This window comes from Colobus angolensis, unplaced genomic scaffold (assembly GCF_000951035.1).
Source record: "Colobus angolensis palliatus isolate OR3802 unplaced genomic scaffold, Cang.pa_1.0 Scaffold302, whole genome shotgun sequence".
NCBI classification, from domain to species: domain Eukaryota; kingdom Metazoa; phylum Chordata; class Mammalia; order Primates; family Cercopithecidae; genus Colobus; species Colobus angolensis.
This window is the reverse complement of record NW_012116289.1, coordinates 3,638,532-3,664,775: the sequence shown is the minus strand read 5'-3', so window position 1 is coordinate 3,664,775 and position 26,244 is coordinate 3,638,532. Positions and strand designations below refer to the sequence as shown.

General features: G+C 34.7%; 1 protein-coding gene across 4 annotated transcripts in view; it reads left to right on the top strand.

Moving 5' to 3' along the window:
• The window catches only part of SEPT7 (septin 7), a 100,365-nt gene that overhangs the window by 54,577 nt on the left and 19,544 nt on the right, over positions 1-26,244 (top strand). For all 4 annotated transcript variants that reach the window (XM_011950165.1, XM_011950164.1, XM_011950166.1 and 1 more), the window contains 7 exons: positions 3,481-3,587; positions 12,658-12,758; positions 13,517-13,651; positions 19,741-19,858; positions 22,423-22,515; positions 23,827-23,923; positions 26,090-26,141. In XM_011950165.1, coding sequence (XP_011805555.1) covers positions 3,481-3,587; positions 12,658-12,758; positions 13,517-13,651; positions 19,741-19,858; positions 22,423-22,515; positions 23,827-23,923; positions 26,090-26,141 — 703 coding nt within the window. The remainder of the gene's footprint in view (positions 1-3,480; positions 3,588-12,657; positions 12,759-13,516; positions 13,652-19,740; positions 19,859-22,422; positions 22,516-23,826; positions 23,924-26,089; positions 26,142-26,244) is intronic.

Genomic DNA, 26,244 nt, shown 5'->3' with positions numbered 1-26,244 from the left:
ATACAGTATGTATTCTTTTTAGATTAGCTTCTTTTGCTCATCAGTGTACATTAGTCCATGTCTTTTCATGGCTTGGTAGCTAATTTCTTTTTGGTGCTGAGTGATACTCCATTTTCTGGATGTACCATAGTGTATTTATCCATTCAACTACTGAAGGACGTTGTGGTTGCTTCCACGTCTTGGCAATTATAAATAAATAAATATATAAATAAAGCTGCTGCAAATACCTGTGTGCAAGACTTTGTGTGGATCTAAGTTTTTAACTTAGCTGGGTAAACATCAAGAAGGGCAATTGCTGGATCACTGCCTTGTGTCCTTACTGCTCTTAAAGATTGGATTCTGTTTTTAAATATCAGATTTTTTCAGCTTTTTACTTCTTAGAATGGAGTGGCAACTTCCAAGCTCCTTACGTACAGAACCAGAAAAAGCAGACTTGAGTTCTCAACTACTTTTTGGTACCCATTTTTTCTGCCTCTTTACCCTGAATGAAACTTGGCTCTTTGAGGATCATTACCCCTATTGCGTATAACTCAAGGGGGAGCTTTTGTTTCACCTCATGAGCCTCAGGGTGGGAGATGGTCTTGGTTACTTATTTCTCATCCAGGTTTGTGTTAAAACCTTCTGTTTCTTTGGAATCTTCCAATTTATAAGGAAATAGAAATCACTTGAGTTCAGAATAAATTGTTCTAAAAATTAAATATAAAGTTCTCAGTTATAGGAAAAAATAATTAAGGCCTCTTTGATTTGGCTTTTCTAATTGAATTCGATTCTAGGGGAAGAAGTGTTTTGATTTTCCTGCTTCCTTGATTCTAAGATAAGATCTACTCTGAAACATATAATCAAATTTGATTTTTGATTTTTCTATTTTAGGATTTTGTTTTGTTTTGTTTTGTTTTGTTTTGTTTGGTAACCTTCATAGGACTTGAGATTTAAAATTACCCGCAAAATTGTGCTCTAAAATTCCTTCAGGTTTACTGAGTTTTTTCTTTTGCCTACTCAGTTCTACTATTGAACCTATATAGTGACATTTTCAATTCAGTTATTGTATTTTTCAGCTCCACAATTTGTTTTTATAATTCCTCTTTATTGATATTCTCATTTTGCTTATTATTTTCCTGATTTCCATTCATTTTGGTTCATTTTTTTCTTTAGCTCTTTGGGCATAGTTAAGACAGCTACTTTCAAGTCTGTCTAATAAGTCTAATATCTGTAATTCTTCAGGAATAGTTTCTGGAAATTTTTGTTCCTTTGGGCCATATTTTCCTATACCTTGTTGCATGCCTTGTGATGTTTTTTGAAAACTGAGTATTTGAAAGAGTCACCTCTCTCAGTTGCACACTGGCTGTGTACTACTGGGGCATTTCTCTGCTGATGAGTTGAGCATTCCCTTAACCTAGTGATCACCCCAAGATGAAAGCTTAAGATCTTCTTTTCTGAGCATTTGTATTGCCTAGGCCTGTGGGTCGCTTTCTCAATTCCTCCTCTATGCATGGCTTCTTTTGAATGTCTTAATTTCCCAAAGAGTCTCACCTGAATGCTCAGATAGTCTATTATATCTACCCACTGTAATCTTATGCCCCAAATATCTATTGTGTCCTCTTGCAGCTTTCATAAGTGGTGCCCATTGCTTCTCTCACCAAATGAGGTCCCAGTTAGGCAAAATAGGGATCAGTTCTTCTGGCAGACCAGAGAGGTTAAAATGTTACAAGTTAGGTCTGCACTCTTCCCGCCCATTTGAAGGGAATGAATTGGGAATTGGTTTGCTGCCTTCTTGAGACCCAGATAAACTGTGGAAGGGGTGGGACAAGATCACAGAAAAATGTCACAAAAGTTTTGCATGTTTTTTTCCTTAATTGGGCATTTGCTTCGTCTCTATAGACCTTTGACTGTTTTTCACAGGTCCTGTAAGGTTAATTCTACGAGTTTATGGTTGTTTTTGGTGTTTCTGTGAGGAAATGTGGCTTTGAGCTTTTTAATCTGCCATTTTGCTGATGCCACTCAGTAATGCTTTTTAAATTATGAAAATAATAGAATCATATTGAAGGAAGTTTACAGCACCCCGAAGTATAACAAACTAAGAAAAATCATCCACATTGTACTATCCCCAGAATAGCCACTATTTACATTACATTTTGGTGTGTTACCTTTCAGACTTTTATTTTTCTTCCTCTCTCTTTTCCCTTTGTCCTGTGTCGTCTTGTTCCCCCACTCCTCACCACAAATAAAAAGGGGAAAAAAACTTAAAAAACCTCTAAACATAATTTATTGAGTACATTGTTAATTTTTTAATGAGCATACTTTTTAATTTCCCAAAACATTATTGTATATACTAAAATTTTCATTTATATTTCCAAAGGGAAATATTGTAGATATTTCTGATAACATCCAAATGCTTGGGTTTTATTCTAGTCTTTCTGCTTTCAAGGTATAAGAGTTAAGAAAGAATTGGGTGTGGCCAACCCATGTTACTTTCCTGTGACTTAGACATTTTTGGCATTTTTACATCTAGTAAAAAGTGGCATGCTGTCAGTCAAAGGGGTAAGCCCAGACCATGTGGAAAGGATCTTATCTCTTTTGAGAGCTGATATAAAAAGAATTCCTCCTAGACATATATTGTGACATCAGTTACTTAGGCTAAACATGCCTATTATTCTAAGTGAATTATTAACAATACATACTTTAACTCTTTGCCATGTTAATTATCGTAATATGGTTTATAATTTATTTTAACCTTAGGTTATATATACCTTGAAGCCATTTATATTTTGGTATACTTGTAATAGTTACTATACACTAGACTATGTATATTAGGCTAGACATGGAGAGTCAAAAAAGAGTACGTGATCAGAGTACAAATCATGCCCTAGCTTCCTTCATGTCTACCTCCTACCTCAAGTAGAAGCAGTATAAAAAGTAATTACCTAAGATTTTTTGGATTCTGGTTTGGGAGAAGTACCCTTATATTTAGACTGATGGGTGGCTAAATTAGAAAGTATTTTTTGTGATTTAGAATTTTATGTGGAGATGTTCATTGTAATTAATTATTCTTTGTATTAGCAGATTTTTGCTTTTTATGGCTGCATGATTTCTTGTTTTGGTCATTCATTATTGTCTATTAGTAAAGAAAAACTTTATTTCACTCAAGCAGCAATGTGTAATCCACCTTGGATTTTTTAATAATGACTTTTTTCTTTGGGAATACATTACAGTTAAAAATGTACATTATTAGATACATTACTTTTAATGAATATAAGTGGTATAATTAGAAGACTGAAAAGAATCCCTGGAAACATGAGTCTAATGTGATAGCTAAGAAACTGAGGACAAGATACTTATTCTTTGTAGCATATTTTCTAATGTCATTTCATTGTTTCACCAAGAAGTACTTGCATAAAGCAAGTTCAATTATAGCATCTGTTGAATATTTAAGGTTGGAAAAAGTGGGTGAATTTAACAGATATTTTCCCTTATTTCTTTTAGGTGAATCTGGATTGGGAAAGTCGACGTTAATCAACTCATTATTCCTCACAGATTTGTATTCTCCAGAGTATCCAGGTCCTTCTCATAGAATTAAAAAGACTGTACAGGTATGGATATTAGTATTGTTAATTGATGATAAGCTGGAATAATATTAATACAAAGCACACATCGTAACTTTTATTATGCTTCCTTAGAAGTAAGATACAAATTTGCCTTTATTCAGTGTAAGATAGTAAATATGACTTCATAAAATTAAAAAACAAAAGAAGTACAGTTAATCAGAAGAATTATCTTGAGTAGAACTTTCCAAATTTGTCCGGAGGACTCTCCTAGAGATGACATTGTCACATAGTAACCAATTCCGAGTTGTGCTATCTAGTATAGTAGTCATTTGCCACATGTTTAAATCAATTAAAATTAGGTAAACTAAAAATGCAGTTTTTCATTTGCTCCAGATACATTTCAGGTGCTTAACAGCTCATGTGGCAAGTGGCTGCCATTTTTTGCAGCACATATGAAGATTTTCATCATTGCAGAAAATTGCATTGGATAGTGCAGAGAAAACATGATTTATAGAAAAGCTTTTGTTATTTAAATAGTGTTCTGTATTAGTCAGTGGCATAATACCATATCGTAGTTGAATGGCAATAGCAATTCTGTAAGACTCCCAAGGTATATGTGATCTAATTTACTGCTTCTCAGTCTTTGCTGTGCATTCCAATCCTGGATATCCTGTTAAATTTAGTTCTTCTAGTAGGTCTGAGATGGGCTGCAATTTCTACAGTTCTAGCAAGATCACAGGTGATGCTGATGCTGCTGGATGGTAGATCACACTTTATAGAGCAAGGGGCTGGATTCTAGATATGCCCTTTTTATTAAATATTACAGCAACCTGTAGCCCTGTGTGGCTATTAATCTTTGAAATGTGGGTGGTCTGAATTGTGATGTTCTGCGAATATAAAATATACCACAGATGTCTGAGACTGAGCATGGAAAAAAAATCTCAATTTTTTACATTGATTGTATACTGCAGTGATAGTATTTTGGATGTATAAATAAAATAATCAATTTTATTTAACCTTTTTCCTATTTTAAAAGTGGCTACTAAGAAAATTATAAATTATATGATTGACATGGTATTTTTTTTTTTATTTAACCTTTTTCCTATTTTAAAAGTGGCTACTAAGAAAATGATAAATTATGTGATTGACATAGTATTTGTGTTTGGCAGTACTGCTCTAAACTGTTGATTAAAAATATTGTTGTTGAGCTCTGCTTGTGTGATATATAGGCCATGAGCAGAGAGGAGGCAAGTGAACATTTCTGGCTGGAGTCGGCTTCATTGAGGCAGTGATGCTCTTAACTGAATTCGAAGAAGTGGTAGTGATTATCCCAGTACACAGGATGGAAGGACAGTCTATATATTCTGGGCAGTAACTCATATATATCAAACTACAAGATGCAGTTTAGTAACTAGATCCCAAAGGAATAATTTTGTGAAGTGTATTTCTTATTTCTCTTTTCGATTTTTCTATTTTAGGATTTTGTTGTGTTTTGTTTTGTTTTGTTTTGTTTGGTAACCTTCATAGGACTTGAGATTTAAAATTACCTGCAAAATTATGCTCTAAAAACTTGATCCTACATGCTTATTTGTCATAAATATTGGGAATTTTAATCCTAAGCAAGAAAACAAACTTTGAACTTTCTTAATTTGGGTGTCTATTATGAATACCTTAATTTAGGTATTTATGAATTTAGATATGCCAGGTAAAACTAACCACCACCCAAATTAATATACAGTTCATTTCCAGAACCCTAGTTTCTTCCGTGTGCTCACTCTCATTCAGTATTACACCCCACAAAGATAAACACCTTAACTGACTGCTTTCTCCGTAGATAAATTTGCCTGTTCTTGAACGTTATATACATACACTTTTTTGTATCTGTTTTCTTTAAGTGAAGATTACGTCTGTATTATTTACTCATGTTGGGTGTAGTTCTTTTTCATCATAGTATGATACTCCATTGTGTGAATTTATCAGTATATCTTTTATTATTTATTTTAGATAAGCCTTTGGATTTTCAGTTTTTTACTAATAGGAACATTCTTGTGTATGTCTTGGTAGACTTAGGCGTTCATTGCTGTTGTGTGTGCATAAAGATATAAAGGTATTTGAGTTTATTTTCTTTGATTTCTAGTGAGGTTGAACGTGTCTTTTGTACTCATTAACTATTCACATTTCATTAAAGTGTTTTGATAATCTTAATATTTTCTGTCATTTTCTTACTGATTTATAGGAGTTTTAAAAATCTAATCATCCCCTACATTTTAGATATTGCAGACATTTTCTCGCCAGGCAAGCATCTGTTAAAGATGTGACATGCCCTCAATTTATTAGAATTCTTACATTGGCCTAGCTTCAGAATAAATTGTCTAAACTTATTTTACCTTCCTTTAAAATAACACTTCAAAAATATCCTCTTCTGTTATGAATATCTTCCCAGAAACTCTCTTTATCTTGAAAACAAAGGGGTAATGGAGGTGAGAATATCTCTAGGAGGATTTTTAAACAGAGGCATGTTTACCACTGTTAAATATCTTTTCTTTACCAAAAAGAAGACCTGTAACATTTGAGAACAAGATTGGTCCTTACCAGAATCCTGTAGAAGTCCTCTTTCCTGACTGAACCATGGAGGTGTATTCTTTTGTGTACTGGGAACCAGTTGAAGATCATCTAAACTCTTGCCCACTTACTCAGGAAAGAACATGCAGTATTACAGACAGGGTCAGAGTCATTCAGGAAGTCTGAATGTAGTTAGAAAATTAGAATGTAATCTTTTTAATAGTTGGCTGGCTCCTTACCAAGCCCAGTAGTCTAGCAGATGATCTGCCATTGGAAGCTCATAAACACTCACAGTAGAGGGGAGTGATCACCAGTATCGTATCTCAGTCCAGACATATTAGACTGGTAAACTTACAATCCTGATTTTCAAAATACAAATGTTTATAAAAATGGGGAGAAAAGCCCTCTCCTGTTATGTAGCTGAATAAGGAGCAAGATTTTAATAAAGACCACGATCTCATATTCTCATCCCTGGGCGTTATCCGTTTATAGGAGACTTGTATCTTAAAGGAGATATTTATTCACATTCACAGTCTTGGAAGGAATGGGAAGCTGTGTACACTGAACAGAGAGCTGATTTTTAGCCTCCTATGTGTAAAATAGTGGTTCTGATTCAAGTGAAGTTTTCAGTATTAATAGAAGCTCATTAAGATTAATTCTTAACCTCTTATCTTGGATGTCAGAACACTGAGTTATATCTGTGCATTTCCAGATGCAAGCTGACACCAGTCCTGAAATTCTTTATACCAGTGCTTCTCAAATTTGAGCACACATCACGGTCACGTGGAAGGCTTGTTCAAACACAGATTGCTGAGTCCCTTTCTTCATGGTTTGCTATATAGCAGGTTTGAGGCAGGGCACAAATAATTTGTATTTGTTTAGTTCTCAGAATGTGTTACTGCCAGTCTAGGTACTAAATTTTGAGAACCACTGCTCTACTGCAAACTGGTTTTATCCTGTGTCTGTCAGGGTGAAAGGAGGAGAGGGAAGTGTTTTGCCTTAGTTCTTTCAGAATGTTTCAGATGGAATGGAATGGTACCATGTTACCTCCATTTTTTACTTACATATATATTTTTCCAAAAGATTAATGAAAATGAAGTAAAATAAAAAATTGAACGTGTGATAAGTTCTACTTCATATTTCAGCCTCAAATACAGATACCCAGATTAACACATTTTTTTGGAAAAATATTGCTTACAATGTTGTATGTATACTAACAATTAAGCTTGATTTTATAATTTTGTTGCATTTGAAATTTTTTATATTTATTTATTTTTGAGGTGGAGTCCTGCTCTTTCGTCCAGCTGGAGTGCAGTGGCGCAATCTTGGTTCACTACAGCCTCCACCTCTGAAGTTCAAGTGTTTCTCCTGTCTCAGCCTCCTGAGTACCTGGGATTACAGGCGTGTGCCACCATGTCTGACTGATTTTTGTATTTTTAGTAGAGATGGGATTTTACCATGTTGACCAGGCTGGTCTTGAACTCGTGACCTCAAGTGATCTGCCTGCCTCGGCTTCCCAAAGTGCTGGGATTACAGGCGTGAGCGACTACGCCTGGCCTGCATTTGAAAATTTTTAAATCATACTTTATGTCAGTGAAAGGGTATCATCTGTCCTTTCTTGGGAAGAAATTATGCTTTTTTCTGAGATGAAAGTCCATTTTAATTTTTTCTTAATGTGTTCTATTAAGATAATTCTTTTGTGCAATGACACTGTTTAGATTTTTTGAAGTTCTTAGTTGGAAACTTTATGCTGTTCCCCTTTGAAACTTTTTATTGGTCCATGAAGTGTTGTTGTTGTTTTTTTTCTTTTGAGATGGAGTCTTACTCTGTCACCCAGGCTGGAGTGCAGTGATGTGATCTCAGCTTACTGCAACCTCCACTTCTGGGCTCAAGCAGTTTTCCTGCCTTAGCCTCCCGGGTATCTGGATTTACAGGTGTGCACTACACCCAGCTGATTTTTGTATTTTTAGTAGAGATGGGGTTTCACCATGTTGGCCAGGCTGGTCTCGAACTCCGGACCTCAACTGATCCTTCCACCTCAGCCTCTCAAAGCACTGGGATTATAGGTGTGAGCCACTGCGCCCAGCTGGCCCCTGAGGTTTTGTAAATCACTATTGTAGATGAAGTGGTTGCAAAAGTTTTGGAAGTGAGAAAAGGTGAAAGCAGTACGTAGATCTCTAGGATAACATACTTGATAGACTCCTTGAAAAATTTTCACAGAGCCCAATCAGGAAACTGTCCTATTGACATTTGGTCCAGTTTTGATAGATTTTGAGCCATTCACATAACATATTTGAATGCTTGTCTTATACTAAGTTTGGGGGCTACAATGATGATAAGACAAAAAGTTCTCAAAGATCTCACAATTGTGGGAAAAATATGGACAAACAATTATGACTTAATGAGAAAGATTGCTTTTGTAAGGTGCTGTAGAGGTGACCTTGGCAAGGTAAATTTAAATGAAATGGTAGCAAGATGGCAGTGGGTTGAGAAGTGAGTAGTAGGTGAGTCAGTGAAGATGGGTGATGGCTATTAAGGAAGGGATGAAAAGGAGTACCTAGGAGTGTGAGTATAGAGGACTCAGAGTGGTTTGATGATTTCCAAAAGAGACCTGAGAATGGTTGTAGCCTGTGGCAAGTCATTCTCTAAGAAATGAGAGATTGAAGATAGAGGGGAAATAGCGTAAACAATTGTCAAGATGAATCTGAAATAGAAATTAATCAGTTCCCTATAATAGATAGAGAAATCGCTTTAGGAAAAAGATATATTTCACATACACTGTACCATGAAAGGTACACTGCTGATTCAGACAGACTGGGAATGGTCTCATTTTTAAGTGGAGATGTGAATTACTGCACTGAGCATTGTGACAGACGTGGGCTTGGGAAGAGCTTTACTGGGAAATGGAAGAGGCATAAAACTAAGGAGCACATAAGAGGAATATTAGCAGGGAAATTCTTGTTGAGGTTGAAGGTCCTGAATTTTGGTTAATCCAGAATGGGATTTGAGTTGGAAAGGGAAAGAAAGAAAGGTTTTGGGAAGGAGGTTGCTAATAGAAAATGAGAGGGGCAAGGGATTTGAGGTCTCATTGTAAGGAGACAGGGATATAAGAGATGGAGAGGTTCAGAATAGAAGGCCAAATTAGAATTTTGGGATCAACTTTCTTCTCAATAAAGTAGTTCTGGGTCTTGATGAGATGGAAGTATTCTTTAGGGATAACTGTTCTACTATTGGTTGCTTCCTCTTTCACTTTCTTGTGGAACACGATTAAGATGATATTTTGTCTTTTGGAACACGATTAAGATGATATTTGTCTTTTGAGTCAATAAATAAGCAAAATAGCTTTTGTGTTTGAGCTAAGTGGTGTATATCAGGCCATTCAAATCTCTTCAGAGTTTTGGCTGTAATGCTACCTCTTGAGCAAGTGTAGGTAGAGGTAAGCTCTTGACAGAAAATTTTAACTCTCTCTTCAAAATGTTCTTAATTAAGTAACATTTTTTATTTACCTTAATAAGTAGCATGTAAACATTAAGTTAGAAAAGATTAGTTTATATGAAGCTGTATAATCAACATTGTTTGACTTTTTTTTCTCAGATTGTAAAACTGAAAACTCAGTATACTGAAACTCTTGTATACTGTATACAGTCAGTATTAGAAAATGGGTACCTTAGATTTCTGGAATCTCGAATGCCAAAAGAGGTCTCAGTAGATTAATTATACATAGATGATACATAGGCGATAGCTTTAGTTTTATTATTTTTCAGGGAAAAACAGTTGAAAATGCCCTTGATTTGTTCTTTTGGTACTAAATTATGCAGCTAATCTTAGAGAACCCTGAGTGATGCCATAAAATATGTTGATGTGACCTGCTTAAGGAAAGTGCATGGGAAAGTGACTATTTGGAATAGATTTGTTAAGAAAAGTTTGAAATTCTTGGACTTGAACTAATTTGTTTTCCATGGATCCCATGAGAATACTTCTAATACCAGATGATAGGATACAGTTGGATCCTGTGAATGGCACTAGTTTACAGTGATGTTTTCTGGATCTTTTCCATATGTCACTGACTTCTTTGTATTTGACCATGTATGGATACACAGAATTTCGTAGGCCAGAGAAGAAAAGAAGCTTTATAAACATTCCTTAAAGTGTATAAAATACAAATCTTCATTTGTCTTAGCAAGTCAGTAAGTTGTTGAACGGATTTTTTTTTAACAGGGAAATATCTTAAAATTTAAGCTGTTAAGTTAAAATGTGTAATTGGTATACAGCATATTACTGAAGGTAGAATGAGCTTCGTTTGGTAATAAAAGAACCAGAAATAGTTTGAAGTAAAATTGGGAGATGATTCATGTAGATTAACTATATTGTTGTATCACTTTCTAGTACATAGTACTATATTATTTAAAGGAGTAAGTAGGTAAAGGAGTGGTATGATTACTTTGGATATTTCTGCTTCAGCCACAGTTATCATGAATAAATGATCTGTCTTCATAAAGGAGATGGAGGTGAATTCAAGATATTGAGATGTTAGGTTTGACTGGGTTGTCCTTTGACTAGAAGATCACCAGATAAAATGTAAACTTCTTAAACCAGATGAGATGATACCATTAAAAATGTTTTTTGGCCCAGCACTTTGGGAGGCTGAAATGGGAAGATCGCTTGAACCCAGGAGTGAGGCCACAGTAAGCTATGATCTGCCATGCACTCCAGCCTGAGCAACAGAGTGAGACCCTGACTAAAAAAAAAAAAAATGTTTTCCTTTGGTTCCCATGATCTCACACAGATGAATCTGATTGTTTTCTCTGAGTTAGTTTGCCTCCCTCATGTTATTAGGGTAACCTGATAATAGACATGTTATCTTAGTTGTGTGGTATGTAACAGTGATCTCCTAAATGATGTGCATCAGTCATTGATGCTGAGGATGATCAGAAAATACTACAACTCTTATTGATGTTTACTTTTTTAATCTACAGATAAATGATAATACATATTAGTAATATTCAGATTGCCAATAGTGTATATTTGGTGGGTAAATATCTTTTGGATCTGCAAAATTTTCACTGATAGTTTATATCAGGATCAAAGCAGTTTAAAGAACATTAATCTAAAAGATCAGACTTTGGCATCTCATTTCTCTAAAAGATAAGTCATGCATGTCCACATTTCAGGCAATTTTTTTCAGTTTTAATACGTTTTATCCCTGATAATAAAATTCTTTTAATAGAAAACTCTTGATTGCTGTAGACCTCTGCTGTGTATTCGTTAGTCACTAGCCACATGTGGCTATTTAAGTTAATTCAAAGTAAATAAAATTAAATATCAGCTCCTCATTTGCACTAATCAGATTTCAAGGACTAAGTAGCCACATGGACAAGTGGAAGGTGTTGTTCAGTTGCTGCTCACAATAGTTGATACCCCAGAATTTGGAGATGCAGTGTGGATGCACAATTCCATCATCTCAGAAAGTGTTACTGGATTGTGTGGCTGCAGACTTTTCTTGCTCAGCAATCTTAGTCTCCACATGTTAGTCTCTTCATGCATCACATAGCATCTATAATACATGCCAAAATGAAATAGGCTATCTCTAAAAGTGTCCCAAACTTTTTGTCTTTTAAATTAGCTTATCAGCATACTTGGAGCCTCTAGCCTTAATAAGGACTTGATATAAATGTGTATCAGGAGAAAGCCTATCTTTTTCTGGAGGAATTATTCCCTTTTCATTTGAATCCGTGTTTGCTTTATCTTGGGCTCCTGAAAACTGATACTTTGCATTTAACAGCAGCATATGCCCAGGATGAATAATACATCTTCTGATACAGAGCTTGGGGTTACAGAATATCTTAAATTGTTCCAGGAACTGTTGTTATCATTTAAGTCCAATAGTAAGGTTTCACCCTACCAGAATACACTATTTTTTTTTTTAAACTGTCTGGACTTTTGCTGATTACATTGTCCAGAATGTGGAGTATCACATTTGAGAAGAGGATTGGATCCTAGCCATAACATAGATACAAGGGTAACTACATTCATGCTGAGAAAGATTAAGGAATGATAGTAAGTTCATTTGAGTGAGTGGTTGGGGCCAAACATGATAGAGAATAGTCCAGGAACACTTTTACTGTAAATGATAGATTAGGTGTTCTTCCCTGATTAATTACGTTTGAACTCTGTGAATTACTAAATCACTCAGACTGCTTATTTGTGTTATTAGATGCATATTTAAGTTTATATAAGCATTACATGTCTTTAGTGGTGATCACTATTTTATCAGTTCTTCTGTCTTTCTTTATACCAAGTATGAGTTATAAACCCAGTATGAATTTGCCAAGAGATTGGCACACTATTTGTATATATGCTTTTCTTTCAAATAATGTGGATTTCCAATGCCCACCATCATTGATTCTAAATAAAATGTGGGAGTAGGTAGATTCAGTCTTTCTAACAGTTTCCCAGTTGGTTTTGATAAACTCGAACGTCCCTACCATCACCCCTTGTAGGAAATCACTGGTGTAATGTATGATATTAACATCTGCACCAATTACTCTTATAGGTGGAACAATCTAAAGTTTTAATCAAAGAAGGTGGTGTTCAGTTGCTGCTCACAATAGTTGATACCCCAGGATTTGGAGATGCAGTGGATAATAGTAATTGGTAAGAAGGGTTTGTCCTCACAACTTTGCAGTGCATTTGGGGTACTAGGGTGGTTAAACTTTTTCTTCTTAACATTTTAAAACTTCTCATCTTAGCAAAGGTCACCAAACTTCAAGTGACATGACTTGGGTTTGTGTACCAACTTTGCCACTTACCTGACAAAGTTGTTTAACTTCTTTGAACCCATTTACTTTTCTATAAAATGGAGATATCTATCTCAATTCTAATTTAAACCTAATATTTAGACCTTCAGTTTTTCTGTAAGTCCTAAGTGAAGAAAACAACTATGAAATTTTAGTCTGAAGTACTTATCTTAGTATTTTATAAATAATACTTTTATTTTTGTTTGAATTCACATTGTTTTTGAGGTAATTTTCTGTCAACTCTTAAAACTGGTAAGTTCATCATGAAATTTTTTTTATTATTTAAAGTAATCTCATTTGAAATTTAAAACTGAATGTAATTGTTTTCATATTATGAAGTGTGTTATTAATACACTTATTAGTGCAAAAATATGCTAATAATTTAGCTGTGTTTTGACAATAAATAGTTTATTTTCTTTCATTTGGAAAGTTTTAAAATAATAAAGATTTATTCAACATAATTTATATTTTTGAATCTTTATATGGAATAACTTGTCATACCTTCTACTGGTAAATTCATTTTGCCCATTTGAAAATACTGATTATTGTCCTTTAACAATCATCAGTTAATTCATATGTAGAATTGCAACTTGTTTGTTTATTTGCATTCTATAGCTGGCAGCCTGTTATCGACTACATTGATAGTAAATTTGAGGACTACTTAAATGCAGAATCACGAGTGAACAGACGTCAGATGCCTGATAACAGGGTGCAATGTTGTTTATACTTCATTGCTCCTTCAGGACATGGGTCAGTACCTTGATACTTCTAATTCCTTTTTTTGTTGTTGCTTACTGTTACCTTTATGTGCATATTTTAGTAATCTTTAAGTTTGTGAAGTACATACAATTATACCCATTATGAAGTGCTAAATTTCATGTAGAAATGTCTTAGTTGAAAGCCTTTTTAAATCCTATATAAGCTAACAGTAATTTTACTGCTTAGTTCTTCATTCATAAGCATTTTCCCTTCTTCATGGAAATAAAGTGTTGCCATCATGGTTTGAGGTCTCAATGTGGCAAATTTAGCTTTCATGTTAACCACTCTGCTACTCATTGAACTACCAATAAAGAGAAGCAGCTATACCAGTTAGACATATTCAGAATAAATCCAAAGATGCTATTTATTATAAGTCTCATAAGAGATGGTTATCAAAAACACTTGCATGCCAGTGTTTTCTTGTGCCATTTCTTGCTACAATAAATCTATTTGACTTCTGTTTCACTTTAACTGTCATAGACATGTTGTTTAGGTATCATATTGTTATTACTAAGCTTTTGTTTATTAGGATTTAAGACCTAAGAATCTAGACTTTAACCTGATCTGCTTGTTCTGTTTGTTATAGTTAGCCTGTACTCCCTTTTTTTGTTCTTTGTACTTGCCCTGTCGTTTTGAGTACATATATGTGTCGTTGACAACTGCAGATTTTTCCAGTTATTCTTCCTCAGTCTTTTCCTTTGGATAAGTAACTCAGCATATATAATTCAGCCACCTGATGATTGTAACTCCACCATCTCTCCACCAAAAGAACTGTAGTAGCATCAGGCTAAATAGCGTTAAGTTACCTAACACTCACATTACAGTAGTGTAAACCAATTCTTTCAAGTATACCTTTCTCTTCTATTTTTGGCTTCTTGTTCTCTTTCATTTTTTTAAAGATAGGTCAGTGCCCATTATCACTCTCGATGGATAAGGGAGCCTTAATTACATACTTATATTTTTGCACTGTCAGATTGCAGTGGGGTAAAAATGTTTCTTCTTTTATGTCTAATATTCTTTTACAGTGTTGTCAGTTTACATATTTAAATCACTAAACTGACTCTTTGACTTAAAAGGCTCAAAAAAAAGTAATCTCAAAAATACAATACACTGTATAACCTTTTATGAGTATTTGTGTAGCTACTTGAATTTATATTTTTGAATAATTCTCGTTTAACATGTCAGGGCCTTTTCCTGTAAGCCAGCAGAGTGAAATCTTAACCTACAGTTAACTCAGTAAAATTTGTCAGCTTATAACCAATTTTATTATTTTAGATCTTCTGGACTCTGTCCAAGTTGAGTAATTCTCATGAAATCACATTCCTCCCATCCCCTTGGGGAAAATTTTATTTCTTAAAATTGCATGGGAAATGAGAGATTTTTAAAAAGAATACATTTTTATATTCAAATGATATGTAGTGGTTTTGTGCCATTTCTTGTCACAAGGAGTAAGATGTTTAAAATTGCTATTTCTTATATATAAAAATATACCTTTGAACAATTTCTCAGTTTATTTTTAGAAATGGAGCAAAGTTTTTCCCATTGGTACATGATATTGTAGATTAAGTGAAGGAATATGACACGGAATTTTATGTATAGAGTTCCAGATATCCTGCTCACTACAGACTGAAATTCCATGCACTCTAATAGATGGATCAGAGCCTTTCCATCTTGTCTGGGTAGTCCCTAGGTTCCCTTTTTAGAGGGATTTGTTTTTAGAGTAATTATAAATTGGTCCAACAGTGTACTTTCAGTGCCTCCTACCTCCCTCTACCAAGTATGAACTGCATGCATGGCTAATTTATGATTTCAGCTATTATTGCCTCGTGTGCATTGTTCAGTATTTTGTAATTGTTATTAAAATAAAAAACTGACTTGGAACATGAATTTTAAAATGGTGTTTTATCCTTCTAGCTTTGATTACCACTTTTAGAAAAATTGATGTCATCCAGTGAGTTTTATACAGAAGGATTTTTTTCTCTTATACATACATACATACAGACATACAAAAAATTTATCATTTGCCCTGTAATTGTTTATTATGCTATAGACTTTGAGGTTAAATAGTCTTTTCTCTTTAGTATGAGCTTATCTTCTAGAAATGATAAAAGATTTTCTACTGCTTAAAAACAAGATTAGAAAACTAAATTTGTTGGTGAAAAGACCAGCCAATATAAAACTAAATGGACAGAGGAAAAAATTCAACCAGAATGTAATATACATGTGAACTAAATGTTTTCTGTTGCTGACATTTTGTAGGCTTCTGAAATTTAATGGGACTTTTACAAGGTTTACTTTTTTCCCTAAAGTTTAATTTTTAAACTGACTTAAATGTTCTTTAACCCTTTGGTTATATTTAAGAAGTTGACTTCCCTAATTTCCTTGTCATGTTTATTTTTAAATATCTTTCTCTCTGAAAGTTGGGATATTATAATAAATATTCAGCAAGCATTGTTTTGTGTTTAAGTATAAAATCTTTTTTTGTGGATTTTAATACTTTCTATTGAACGCCCTTAAGATTTATTAAAATTTTAGATTAACTGAACTCTGCTTTTTTGTCACTGGATTAATAAGCAGGCTTGTATCTGACGTAATAGCTTAATAAGGTAGTGGCAATTTAAATTTGCCATGAATATAAATTGAAAAACCATAACAATTTAGAAATCTGAGATTGAATATTTCATGGCATTTATATTTAGTGTTTTATGTAATGATTAATGAAAATAAGCAAAACTTAAATTTTTTTTAAAAATGGATAAGTTCAGGCCAGATGCAGTGGCTTACACCTGTAATCCCAGCACTTTGGGGACCAAGGCAGTAGGATTGCTTGAGGCCACAGACTAGGCAACGTAGTGAGATCCCATCTCTACAAAAAATTAAAAAATTAGTTGGGGCTGGGCACAGTGACTCACGCCTGTAATCCTAGCACTTTGAGAGCTGAGGCAGGTGGATCACCTGAGGTCAGGAGTTCAAGACTAGCCTGGCCAACATGGTGAAACCTCGTCTCTACTAAAAATACAAAAATTAGCCGGGCTTGGTGGTGGATACCTGTAATCCCAGCTACTTAGGAGGCTGAGGCAGGAGAATTGCTTGAACCCGGGACATGAAGGTTGCAGTGAGCCAAGATTGTGCCACTGTACTCCAGACTGGGCAATAAGAATGAAACTAAAAAACAAACAAAAAAAAAATTAGTTGGGCATGGGGGTGGACTCCTGTAGTCCTAGCTACTCAGGAGTCAAAGTGGAAGTGAGGCTCTGGTGAGCTATGACTGCACCACTGCACTCCAGCCTGAGTGACAGAGCAAGACCCTGTCAAAAACATAAATAAAAATGGATAGGTTCTTTTAGTTAACACTAGTGAGGCAAGAACACAGTTTACAGATAATATAAACAGTGTTTTTCCATCTACACACTTTTTTCATTGTGTTCCCTATTCTCTGAATGCCAGTGTCAATTTTCAGGGGATTTAAGACAAGGAGAATTAGAATAGGAGGCAGCTATCTTAATTCTCCATGTTTGCTTTCTCCCCCTCACTGTCTCTGTTTTTCTGCCTCTCAGCCTTACTACCACAGTAAAGTATATACAGTAATCTTTGTTAGTAAAAGGACTGGACTATCTTATTAGTCTTAGGGCCCTAATCCCCCCAATTTTAATATGTGTTTCTCTGTCTTCATTTTAAAATGTCAGTCAATTCAATTATTAGTCAGTATTAGTTTATAAAATTATTAACAGAATGAGACCTTTATTTCATTTTTCTCATGTTTTTATAAAAGTTAAGGAATACCACTTTAGAATGGTAGTCCTTTGCAAAATATTTCTAGTGTCTTCATTTATTCTTGTGAAACATTGAATTTTAGTCCACAGTATATTCTAGATTTGAGGACTTTGGTTTGCATTTAGAATTACTAAAGGACATAAGGAAAATCACAGCAGCTTACTTTTTTTGTCAACAAATATTTGGGCACCTTCTCAAGTGTTAGATACCCTGCTGGGTGCTGAGGATACAGATGAATTGAGATAAGGCCCTCACTGTAGAGGGTATTTCAGTGAGAAGACAGGAGAAGCAAATACCGATGCTCCTCGACTTGGGACAGGGTAACATAAACCCATCATAAGTTCAAGATACGTTTAATACATCTTGCCTACTAAACATTATAGTGTAGCCTACATTTGGGCAAAATCATCTAACATAAAACCCATTTTGTAATAATGTATTGAATATCTCATGTAATTTATTGAATACTGTACTGTACTGACAGTGAAAAAAACAATGGTTGTATGGTTTCTATTCTATGTGTATCGCTTGCACACTATCAGAAAGTTGAAAAATTGTTAAGTGGAACCATAGTGAGGAACCGTCTGTATGCAGGCAGGCAGTTACTGTACAGCATATTAAGTGTTGTGACCACATAGAAATATGCCTAGTCTTAGGTTAGAGAAGGATTCCCAGTGGAAATTGGATAAGCCAGTGTCCTAAAGGATGAATAGGAATTAGCCAGGCCAAGGAGAAGAAGGATGAGAATGGAGGGTGTTCCAGCCAAGGTAGTAGCCTGCGGCCAGATGTCAAAGTATGGTGCTTTCAAGGAATTGTAAGAAATTCAAAAATACTGGCACATTGGAAGTAGGAGGCAAAAGAAAGGCCAGGCATGCTAAGAGTTGAGGTTAGCTTGAGAGTCTATGTCTTCACAAGCTTTGTAGGCCATTCTAGTTAAGACATCTGGCCTTTAATAAGATTTTTGGTCAGGTCATAACTCAATAAGATATGGATTTAGAAAGACCACTCTGACTTCAATATGGATGGTTTGTAGTATAGTTACTCATTCCAAAGGTCTTGGTGGCCTAAAGTAATGGAAATGGAGATATACGTACATACATACATACATACACACACACACACGCACACACATACACATGTCTATACACATACTATATATATGGGAATAGGATTAGAGGAGGGGAGGAATCCTAGGTTTCACACTTGAGTAATTGGGAAGATTGTAGTGCCATTCACTGAGATAGGAAGCATAGAAGAGGGAAAATGGGGGTTCAGATGAGCTTTTGATTTTTAAGGAGCCCATGGAACACCCGCGTATCATATCCACTGGGTAAACACAAATCTGGAACTTAACGGTGAGATATGAGCTGTGTATGAAGATTTGGAAGTCAGTTGACCAATTGAAGATAATTGAAATCCATTGTAGTCATAATAATTGTACTGAATATAGAGCAAGAAGAGAAAGCCTGGTATGAAATTCTAAAGAATATACCTCTTAAGGGACTAGCTTACTAAGAGGATCCTGAAAAGTATCATAAGGAAGAAGAGCTTGTGAGAGAATAAGTAATCGTAAGCACCATGATAGAAGTATTTAGTCACCTTCTTGAAAGTACGGAGGCAAACTGGAGGCAGCAGCCAGATTGTGATGAATAAAAGGGATGTTGAAGATTATCTTGTGAGCATCTTGTCAGAGAACGATAGTTGGTAGCAAGAAATGAATGTGGAGTTGAAAGAGGGCTACCATTTTTCATTTTTAAAAAAATCCTCCAGCCTGGGCAACCTGGTGAGACCTTGTGTCTACAAAAAATACAAAAATTAGTCGGGCATGGTGGTGTGCACCTGTAGTCCCAGCTACTCAGGAGGCTGAGGTGGGAGGATCTCCTGAGCCTGGGAGGTGGGTTGCAGTGAGCTGAGATTACACCACTGCACTCCACCCAGAGCAACAGCGTGAGACCCCGTCTTAAAAAATTAAATAAAAAAATAAAATTTTAAAACCTTGTAAATTTTGAGTAATAAATATAGAGATAATTCTAGGAAATTCTATTAGGAGCCTTTCTGGTTTTTCCAATTCCTCTTTAGGGCCAAAACCCTGTGACCAGGATTCAAGGGCAGGAGTCAAAGCCTTAGCCACTCCAATGCTTCTTGAAGTCCTGTTCTACCTAACTTTTGCTGGCCTAATACATCTTCAGAGTGTTTCTGATAAGTAAGTAAAGTAGTTACGTTGTATTTAACTAGCACTGGGGATGTGAAGAATCTTGTTCTCCCAAACTGATGAATTCAGTCATATTAAATACTGTGTATTTCAGACTTAAACCATTGGATATTGAGTTTATGAAGCGTTTGCATGAAAAAGTGAATATCATCCCACTTATTGCCAAAGCAGACACACTCACACCAGAGGAATGCCAACAGTTTAAAAAACAGGTGAGCAGGATGTGGTAACCCAGGTTTCTTACACCATTCCCAGGTTTCTTAACACCATTCTCATAATTTGCAGTTTTTACGATTTTTAGTATAATGTATTGCAATCCATTCCTCTTACTGCTTTACTGTATTGTCATTTATACTGTATTAAAAATAACTCTTGAATCTTCTGCCTTTGTCAGTTTTTAAATATGACTGTTTTAAGTGTTCTTTAATAATACCCCCACACAGACAGTTTCTCCCCATACTCTTTAGAATTATTCTCTCCTCTCCCCTCCCGTCCCCTCTGCTCCCCTCCGCTCCCCTCGGCTCCCCTTCCCTCCCCTCTCCTCCCTTCCCCTTTCCTCCCTTCCCCTCTCGTCGAATTATTTTCTTAGAATGAATTCCCAGGAAGAGGATTATTCTTTCAAAGGCTATGATTGTTTTTATGGGTCTTTATCTCCCCACTCCCCATTTTGTCATGGTGCTTTCCCAATAAAACAAATTTGTTTAATAAAGTCTACATCTGGTTCACTGTGACTTTGCCAGCATTGTTATTTTTATTTTGAAAACTTTTTTGGAATGAAGTGGTACCTAATCATTTCTTTGTCTTTTCCTTTTACTTTCCAGAAAGGCTGAACATTTTAAAAACAAAGCTGGTTTTTCCCCCTTTTTGTAAACATCTGTTCAAATCCTTTGTCTTTTGACCAGTAGTACTTGGTATTACCCGTATTTATTGATACGGGTTCTTTTTATTCTGAGTATTTAGTTCTCTCTCATTTTCACAATATTTTTTCTATTTTCTCTTTTGCTGCTTATATCCCAATTTTGTTTTCAGTGCACTTTATGGGATATTTATAGTTTAAGTTATTGTTCAAACCTATGACCCTAAGATTAAGAGTCTCATGCTGTATAAGCTAGCTGGAAGACCACTAAACTGTTTTTCTAGACTCATGTCTAGTTGTCTCAATAATATTGAGTTACACAGTCACACATTTCTAATTTAATTGTGTCTGGTTCATTATATAATTACATTTTATGAAATATAGGGTCAATTCTGGAACCTTTCTCTATTGCAGTAGTCTTTATTTTTGGCCAGTAGTATATTGTTTAAACCACAGCAACTTTGTATAATGTTTAAAAATAGATTGTAATTATCTCTATTGTCCCTATAGTCCTATTGTAACAAAATATTTTATTTTTCACCTTTTTCAATATGAATTTCAGAATAGCTTGAAACCTGTTATAAAAAGCCTGTTAAAATTTGCTTTGAAGTTCTGCTAAATTCATACTAATTTTCAGAAAGTTTTAGTACATTGTTTTTACTATATCTAATATTTTTCTGTTTTACACTTACCCATTCCTATTTTTATTTTGTAATGTGCTATTTCTAAGTTTCAAATACTATTATATAATGCATTTCTCTTCATTTATTATGTATTTCGATTTGGATTTTTACTGATAAAAAAGATGAATATGAAGTGACCTCTTCTTTCAAATTGGTCACATTCTGGTGGTTGTACGTACTCAGGTCATTTTAATATACAACCTCTGACTAAAACCACTTGCTTCACTGCTTTTAGTGCTAGCTACTATTATTCGTTTTTCTCTTCATCATGTATTTGCAATTCCTCGTTTATTCTTTTTTTTTAAATTTAGGTACATACCCTAATTGTAAAAGATGTGTGGTCTTATTTTCTTTCAGTGACAATGTCTAGTGTAGTAACCATGTAACACAGTTTGTTCAGGGTCCTTTTATAGCTGCTGGGAACCTTTGCCATGAAAATTGCACCAAAATATAAGTATAGGTAGGGAAGATAGGTTTAGGTATATTAGCCATTGGTTTGTTATGGGTTCAAATAAGGATAGGTAGTTGAAAATTATTTGGATGTCTGTATTCTGTTTAGAATTTGGAGTGATTTTGGACATGATAATTTAATTTGACTGATGTTATTAATAAGTTGTCTTCTTTAGTTTTCTTCATTTTCCTTATTAATTCTTGAGCTTCTTAATTTCTAAGGTGTGTTTTCTCCCTGTGTCCTTCCCTAATCTTATACCTGTTGCTCCTCAGTTTGTGTGTATATACATGTACATGCAAGGATTTTTCTGATGAATGTGCAGGGAGCAATGCTGTACTTAGTTTTACCTTACTTTTGCCAGATTCTACTAAAAATTTTAGGTGAGTTTAGCCCTGTTTATTCAACTAAAGTAGATACTTGGGAGTTTGTATCTAAAGGAAGAATCTCAGTCATTGTAAATAAATGACCTAAGGTCATTACTGTGGAAATCAATCAGAGAAATCCCTTTCTGGAGTTTTACATCTTTTTTGGAACTCTTTTGATATAGCTATATGACTTTAACACTTCTGAAGTAATTGGATTTGGTGTTTATATATCAACTTTACAGTGAAAAAAAAAAAGACTAGCATAGTACTTTAATTTTAGATTACAACTTTGCATCATTAAAAGCAGTAAAGGATCTGGAACCAAGGACCCTTATAGGAATCTAAGAAGCATGTAATAAACATAAAACTAACGTATTAATTATGTATGGTGCTCTTTTGCTGACTACTTCTTCCATTTTAGATAATGAAAGAAATCCAAGAACATAAAATTAAAATATATGAATTTCCAGAAACAGATGATGAAGAAGAAAATAAACTTGTTAAAAAGATAAAGGTAGGTTCATCATTGTACATACACTAAAATAATCTGAGGCCTTAAAAACATACTACAGCGTCTGCAGGAAAGATCAAAAGTATCAGTGTTTTAAGTAGTTGGCTTACAAAATACCTAGGGAGATTTAATTTTGAATTCAACTTTATAGTTAACTTTGAAGATTAGCTAGTATATCTAATAAGGAATTGTATAAACTACTGAGGCGAATAACACAATCCTTATTTCAAATTGTTTTTAATTAAGTGGCTTTCATATTATGTAATTTTTTTCCCTCTTAAGTTATGAGAAAAGAGAGAATTCATTCTGTTATGTTTTAATTGCCAGACAAAAATGTATTTATTTTGTCTCTATAAAAGCCAACCAAAGTTACAGCTAGATAGGAGAAATAAGTTCTAGCGTTCTGTAGCATTGTAGGGTGACTATAGTTAACAATAATTTAGTCTATATTTTCAGATAGCTAGAAGAGAGGATTATGAATGTTCCCAATACAGAAAAATAAGTTTGTGTTGACAAATATGCTAATTACCTTGATTCAGTCATTACATATTTGTATACAGGTATCAGAATACCATACTGTACCCCACAAATATGTACAATTATGTTTCAATTAAAAATAATAAAAACCCACCAAAAAGTAACATCAACATGTTTTCTGTTTTTTATCTCATGATTTTCTACATATTTTGGCCCTAAAAATGGTATACTGAATGATGACATTATGTAGGCAAATATCTTGGAATAATGAAATTTTTATACATCGCCAGTGAAGAATTTCTGCAGTTGTATAAAAATAGCTGCTTAGATATTTCCAGGAGCCACAAAATTGTGAAGGGCTATACATGGATGAATACAAATCCAGTCACCAGGATTTGAAGTTCCAAAGTTAGAGCTTAGCAAATAGACTATTACCTGCTTTAAGGTACTGTTGTAGTTGGTTTGTGATCAAGTATGCAGGCTAGTCATTAGCCCACTTTTTTTCCCCCAAATGCCAATGTATTTTTTACCTTTTATCCCCCCAAGTATGGAACAACTTTCTGTAGTGATTTTTAGTAAGTAATTTGACCAAGTATATGCTTGAATATTCTTAACATTAAAGAGAAAATTTAGTTTTATTTATTGTTTACCTTGGTGGTAATACCATGTGATGGCAGTTTACTAAATATTTGTTAAATGGCCTTAAAAACTAATACGGAAACTATCAAAAGTAATTTTTTTTTTTTTGGCTAATCTGTTGAGTAATGTAACTTTTTTTATTCCTGAATTTGTGAGGACTACAGAGATGTATTTGAACAAGAATACTTTGTTTTATAGGACCGTTTACCTCTTGCTGTGGTAGGTAGTAATACTATCATTGAAGTTAATGGCAAAAGGGTCAGAGGAAGGCAGTATCCTTGGGGTGTTGCTGAAGGTAAGATTTTCTTCAGTGAATGACTTTCTGTAAGATCTCAAAACTGATTAAAAATTTGTATTTATAGTAAGTAGTACAATATCCATATGTATTGATATAGTCTAGATTTTCAAGGATAGTGCTGATTTCAGGTTCTTGCAGTCTCATTTTCCTCTTAAATACGCTGACATTTTTCAAACCTGTATCCTACTAAGTCAGGCAAGTATGTGTTCAGTCCTAAAGTTGTAGTATAGGTTGAACATTCTTAAAATACTCAAAATGTGAATTGCTCGGAAATCTAAAACGTTGGCCGGGTGTGGTGGCTCACGCTTATAATCCCAGCACTTTGGGATGCTGAGGCAAGTGGATCACCTGAGGTCGGGAGTTCTAGGCCAACCTGACCAACAGAGAGCTACCCCGTCTCTACTAAAAATACAAAAATTAGCCAGACATGGTGGCGCATGTCTGTAATCCCAGCTACTTGGGAGGCTGAGGCAGGAGAATCACTTGAACCCAGGAGACGGAGGTTGCAGTAAAATGAGAACATGCCATTGTACTCCAGCCTGGGCAACAAGAGTGAAACTCCGTCTCAAAGGGAAAAAAAGAGAAAGAAAGCAATCTAAAACGTTTTGAGCACTGACATGCTGCTCAAAGGAAGCACTCACTGGAGCATTCTGAGTTTTGGATTTTTGGATTAAGGATGCTCGACCAGTAAGTATAACACAGATATTCCAAAATTCCAAAAAAATTCAAAACACTTCTGGTCCCAAGCATTTAAAATAAGAGATACTCAACTTGCCCCTCCCTGGCTGTCCCTCACTGGCATCCCTGTCTCATCATTAAGATTATTTCTGTTTTCTTATTTGAAAACATACCTAAAATTCAGGAGTTCTTTACCTGGGGCCCAAAGTTTGCTCCCAGGGAATCTAATGAACCTCCTGGAATCAAACATTTTGGAGAGAAGGCCAGTCACTTTTATCGGAATGTCAGATGGTCATAGACCCTCAAGAATGATTGAAGAAATTTGTAAGCCCAGTTAAAACTTTCACAATCTTTCCTCAGTGCAAAAGTTGCCCTTTTTGATACTGCATATTTAGAGTAAAAAAATTTTCATTAATAAGAGATCCTCTTTACTAGTTTTGTAAGGAGTTTCTTGTTTTGTTTTTTAACCTGCTATCTTAAATTATTAAGAGTTAAGTAAGGAGTTTTAAATACCAATAAAATCTTAGTTATAACACCAAACCTCAGAAGTCCTTCCTCTTGGACTTCACAATAGGTTTATTGTGTTGGTTTAATCTGATATTTAATCTTCTCTATTACAGTAAGCTGAAACCAAAATTGAGACATGATTGTTTTATCTGTTTGTTCCTATTATTTTTGAACTTTGTTTTTTTTTTAAGAGACGAGGTCTTGCTATGTTGCCCAACTGGCCTTAAACTCCTGAGCTCAAAGTGATCCTCCCACATTATGTTCCTCCCACATCATGTCACCATAAGCACACACCACTGCCCCTGGTTTATTTTGAACAGTTCTTTAATTTTTAGGATATTGTTTCAAGTTACTGTCCTTATTGGCAGTTTTCCCATTAGTGACCCCTGTACCTTGTTCCCAGCTCTTTCTATCATGCCCAGGCAACTTTCAATTCCTGAGCTGAGACTTTAGAACTTACATACTCCTTAAAAATATGCACCAGAGAAACTGATTTGCATCTGTCTTGTAGTTTACCCCTCTACTCCCAAGTAATATTCCTATTTGTGATACATTCTTTAAAAATAAAAGTAAAGAACCTTAAAGTTCTCCCTTTTTCATTTTGGTTACCTTTCTAAAGTGATTCTCCCTTCACTCACCTCACTGAATTTTTTAAATGTATTATAGAATAAGTATATTTTATACCAATAATAAGAAAATACATGATTTCCCCTTTCAGAATTTCAGAGTTGTTTCTGGAGAGCTCATTTGTTAGATTTACATACCTATTTCTGAGGATTAAACTACAATAAGACAATAATAAAGTACACTTCTCTGTCATGCCCTTACATTAGTACTATGTTAGTGTTAAATCTCAAAAAAATTGATCTGTTTGCATTTCCTCCCCTTGTTTTTATGCCCCAAGTTCCTGTGAAATATTTTTTGAAAAGATTAGGTTTGGTGGAAATATAATATATGCGGTCTGTTTTTTTCTTACAGTTGAAAATGGTGAACATTGTGATTTTACAATCCTAAGAAATATGTTGATAAGGTAAGTGCAAGCAATGATGGAAATAGCTTAAGATTTTCTTTCCCTAAGTAAGAATTGGACAGATTTGCTTTTTGCCTTCTATAAATGTAGCTAATTTAAATTT